This window comes from Chenopodium quinoa, unplaced genomic scaffold, assembly GCF_001683475.1.
Source record: "Chenopodium quinoa cultivar QQ74 unplaced genomic scaffold, ASM168347v1, whole genome shotgun sequence".
NCBI lineage: Eukaryota > Viridiplantae > Streptophyta > Magnoliopsida > Caryophyllales > Amaranthaceae > Chenopodium > Chenopodium quinoa.
In genome coordinates, this window is record NW_018744151.1 from 1,654,482 (window position 1) to 1,658,872 (window position 4,391).

Below are 4,391 nucleotides of genomic sequence, written 5' to 3' on the forward strand. Positions count from 1 at the left end.
CATAGAATCCAGCATAAATGCAATGCTCCTTGACTACATAAAAATTTCAAACATTAAACAAAGTTGTATGAAAAAAAGTTCAACAAATAAATGATATTTATTACCCCAACAACAGGTCTAGTGCCACCAACACAGAGAGAGTCATCACTCGATAAGGATTCTGGCATGAGGTAAGGACCGCGGAAAGCTCAGCAAGTCACTGATTATTCCAGAGAAATCTTCGCCTTGGCCAGGCCAGAATCTGGTCTCTGCCTATCATCATCATTATTTCCCTTAGATTTAGAGAAGGTCATCGTCTCCAAGCCTTTGGCCTGTTGTAACAAAAACTTTGCAAATTCAGGCACATTTTCATTATAGCCAATAAACTCAACAGTCTTCAGACACTTCGATAGCAGTTTCTTCGATTCCCAGTAGTTATTGGCATCGAAATTCCATATCTCCCCTGGACCTCCTTCATATTCCTGCATAATAAAAACAAGTCCACAATATCACCAACTTTTAATGTCATACAATATAGACTAGACTATCATGTATTTGTACGAGTATTAAATTAAATGTATGGCACTTCCAAAAGAAGAAATACGCGTGTAAATAAAGAACGAAACAATCAGAGAAATTCAATAGTTACCTCATTATCATGATAGCAAGACAAATCTACAACAAGCTTCTCTAAGTTGGGTGAAGATCGCAACAGACTATTAATCCCCGGAAATTCCTCTTCATATAGATCGATATCTAATTTCAAGTGCTTACACTGTAAAAATGGCGGAGGAAATTTCTGTAATTCAAGTGCTGAGAGAGCCTGAAAACATTCAAAAAAAATAAAAAAAAATAAATAAATTAGTATTACATATTGATTCCAATTTTGATCTAATATAAGGTTGGTAGACTAACCTGAATTAGCCATGTTCCAAGTGTAAGATACATGACAGGACGAATTATGTTTAGAAGACCGGTCACCATGTCTTGATAGATACCGTCTACATTAACATTATTATCAATGGCTGTATCAGGATTAATATCATCGTCGTCCAGTGAGAATGAAAGACTGACAGTCAACAAGGCCGATAATAAATTCCTCAAACTTTGCAGCTTAATCCTCATACAACCAGTAAGCTCCAATGAATGAAGATTGGGAGCATTAATCTCTAGGCATGAATTCGAATCAGGTTCATTTCCATAACAACCTATTACGAGTCTTGTCAGAGTAGTTGAGTCGATATGGTTAAACCCTCCACAATTTCTTAATAACAGCGATTCCAGATGTGGACTGCCGCAAAGAATCATTTGAATCGTTTGATTATCGATAAAAGCATTTTCAATAGAAAGATCTTGGAGTGATCTCCAATTGACGGCAACCATAGGAGAGACCTGGCAACAAGTGAAGCTCAGTTTTTTGACCGATTCACAATAGTAAATTTCTGGCGTGAGCCAGTATGCAAGAGGAGGCTCAGAACAAAAATCCAAATCCAAGCAAAGCTCCTCGACACGCTTACGCACCAATTGACGGAGACAGAAGTTGATTGCTGGAGACATAAATGCATCAAAATATGATCTCAAGACAAACTTATGGATTGTACTAGACCTGTTGAGCATCATTGTTGATGTTATAAACTCGCTAAACATATCCAGAGTGTCATTGAACTCCTCGAACAGGAATTCAATTTTGGTGGTGGAGGCCCAAGACCATCGCCACCTCTCTGACAGTATGCTTGTTTTTATAGCATCCATCATTGGCATATATGATAGTATGTCTTCAACTAATGCATCTGGTAGTTCACTAATACGATCTTTTCCTTCGACTTTCTCCTTTCCCTTCGAGCACTCTCCCTCCATTTCCTCATCTTCCTCCTCCTCTCTGCTTTCTACTTTCTCCTTTCCCTTCGCGCACTCTTCCTCCTCCTCCTCTTCCTCCATCTCGCTGCTTTCTACCTCCATATCCTCGCTTCCTTCTTCCTCCAAATCCTCGCTTCCTTCTAACTCCCAATCCTCGCTTTCTCCAGCATTTTCCCAGTCGCTCATAGTCATATCACTGTCTGAATTCATGATCAAATAGAGTAGTGTTCGCCTTATGATAAAGATATTCAACAAGATAAAATAATTTAGTTAGTCAAATCAGTTAATACAATCAACTATATCAACGGCTAATAGCTAATTACCAAACATGGCCAAAATCAGTTATATTATAATCAAGCGTAGTTTATGCAACTAGAGGTGATCTATCTATATATAACAACGATTAACATAGAATATAAATAAATTCATCGAGGATTCGAGGTTGATTATCTTATATCAAAAAAAAAAAAAAAATAACGAAACTCAGCAATTAACATATATATGCTTCTTTTTCTTTTTCTTTTTCTATTTTATACATCAATGTTTAGTTAACATCTAATATAATTTATGAGGCCATTGAATTACGTTAATAATGATATTCATTTATTTATTTGTCGCAATTATAGCAATCAAAACCACATCCTTGTATAAATTGCTTTTGTCAATTATAACAAACTGGAATACTTATGAGATTATGTATAATTAACGTTGTTCAACTATGTAAAATTAAAATTAATCTAACATCAACCATGACAAAGACAAGTACTTTGTTTTTATTTTTATAGCAAAATCAATTCATTAACACAAAAATGAATACTTTATTAGTTCAACTATACTAAAAAAAAATGGTGACGTAAACCACACACAAACAAACAACTAGTAGATAACTCGAAACAAATGAGAGAAGTCATACCTTACAATTCACAAATGAAATTACCCTAGATCAAAATTAAAAAAAAAATCAATTAATAAACTACATTTAAATAACTCGACTGAAAATTGATCTAGAGAACAAATAAGTAGCCATAACCAAAAATTGCAGTAAACCCCTAATTTATATACGCCATACAGATAACAAAGAATATAAGCAAATTCATCGAAGATTCGAGGTTGATTATCTTATATATAAAAAAAAAAAAAAAGCTCGAATACTCCGTATATGCTTTATTTTTTTTTTTTCAATTCTCTTTTTTAATACTCCGTATATACATATTAATGTTTTATTAAAATTAAAATCTAATATAATTTATGAGGCCATTGAATTTCATTATTGATATTCATTTATTCGAATACTCCTTATATGCTTTTTTTTTTATTTCTCTTTTTTAATACGGAATACTCCGTATATAAATATTAATGTTTTATTAAAATCTAATATAATTTATGAGGCCATTGAATTTCATTATTGATATTCATTTATTTGTCACAATTATAGCAATCAAAACCACATCCTTATATAACTTGATTTTATCCAAACAAATCAAGCACACTTGAACACTTACCAAATCATGTATAATTAAAGTCGTTCAATTCTGTAGAATTACAATTCATCTAACATCGGCCATGACAAAGATGACTACTTTATTTTTATAGCAAAATCAATTCATTAATTAATACCAAAACGAAAACTTTATTCATCTATACTTGAATAAAAATGGTGAGACAAATCACAGCTACAGACTACAGATCAATTGACATATTTTATCAAAACCACAAATAAACAACTAGCAGATAACTTGAAATGACGAATGAGTCAACGAGAGAAGTCATACCTTACAATCAACAAATGAAATTACCCTGCTTGATCAAGATATAAAAAAAAAAAGTTAATAAATAAATCAATAAATTACATCTACATGACTCGATTAAAAATTGACACCTATAGATCAGATAAGAAACCATAACCAAAAATTGCAGTAAAACCCTAATTTTTATAAGCCGTACACATCAACACATGCACGTCATTTTTTAGGGTTTCAGTTTTTTTTACAAAAATTACATCAAAATCGAATTAATCAAACAACAAAGATTGGAATTCTCAAAATTCATTTAATTATGTTGTTTACCGTTGATCCATAAATTAAAATGAGGTAAAATTGACAAAATTCAATGAAATTTGACAATATATTAAAAAGCCCCTAAATTTCCGCACTTATATTAAACAGTGGAAATAAAAAAGATTGAATCTTGAATAAATAAAGGAAGTCAACATCAGAAATTATAGAATAAACAAAAAGAAATGGAGTGAAATTACCGTTAAGAGAGGTGATCAATTGACAATTGAGAGTGCTTTACTGGTTGTCGCTTCTCTCTCTTGTCTGCTTGTAAGAATGAGATGAAATGTAAAAACCTAATAGACAGCCACATGTAATAAAATGACCTTATATACCAAGTTGCTAGGGTTCACACTTGGGTCATGAGGTGTCAAAAACCGACCCGGATTAGGCTAATCCAAAGTGACCCAATTCAATTTTTGACATGTATGGGCACAATGGTTTATAAGCAATGCACACAATGTGTGCTATAGGTTAAGGAATTATTTATTTTAACTATTT

General features: G+C 32.5%; 1 protein-coding gene across 1 annotated transcript; it reads right to left on the reverse strand.

The window, feature by feature from the left end:
* Positions 1–203: 203 nt before the first annotated feature.
* LOC110693389 (putative F-box/LRR-repeat protein At3g18150) lies at positions 204–2,046 on the reverse strand. Its single transcript, XM_021870513.1, has 3 exons — positions 895–2,046; positions 629–802; positions 204–461 (listed from the first exon to the last, which is right to left on the reverse strand). Exons 1-3 carry the CDS (start codon positions 2,044–2,046, stop codon positions 204–206), a joined length of 1,584 nt encoding a protein of 527 aa, XP_021726205.1.
* Between the last annotated feature and the right edge of the window lie 2,345 nt (positions 2,047–4,391).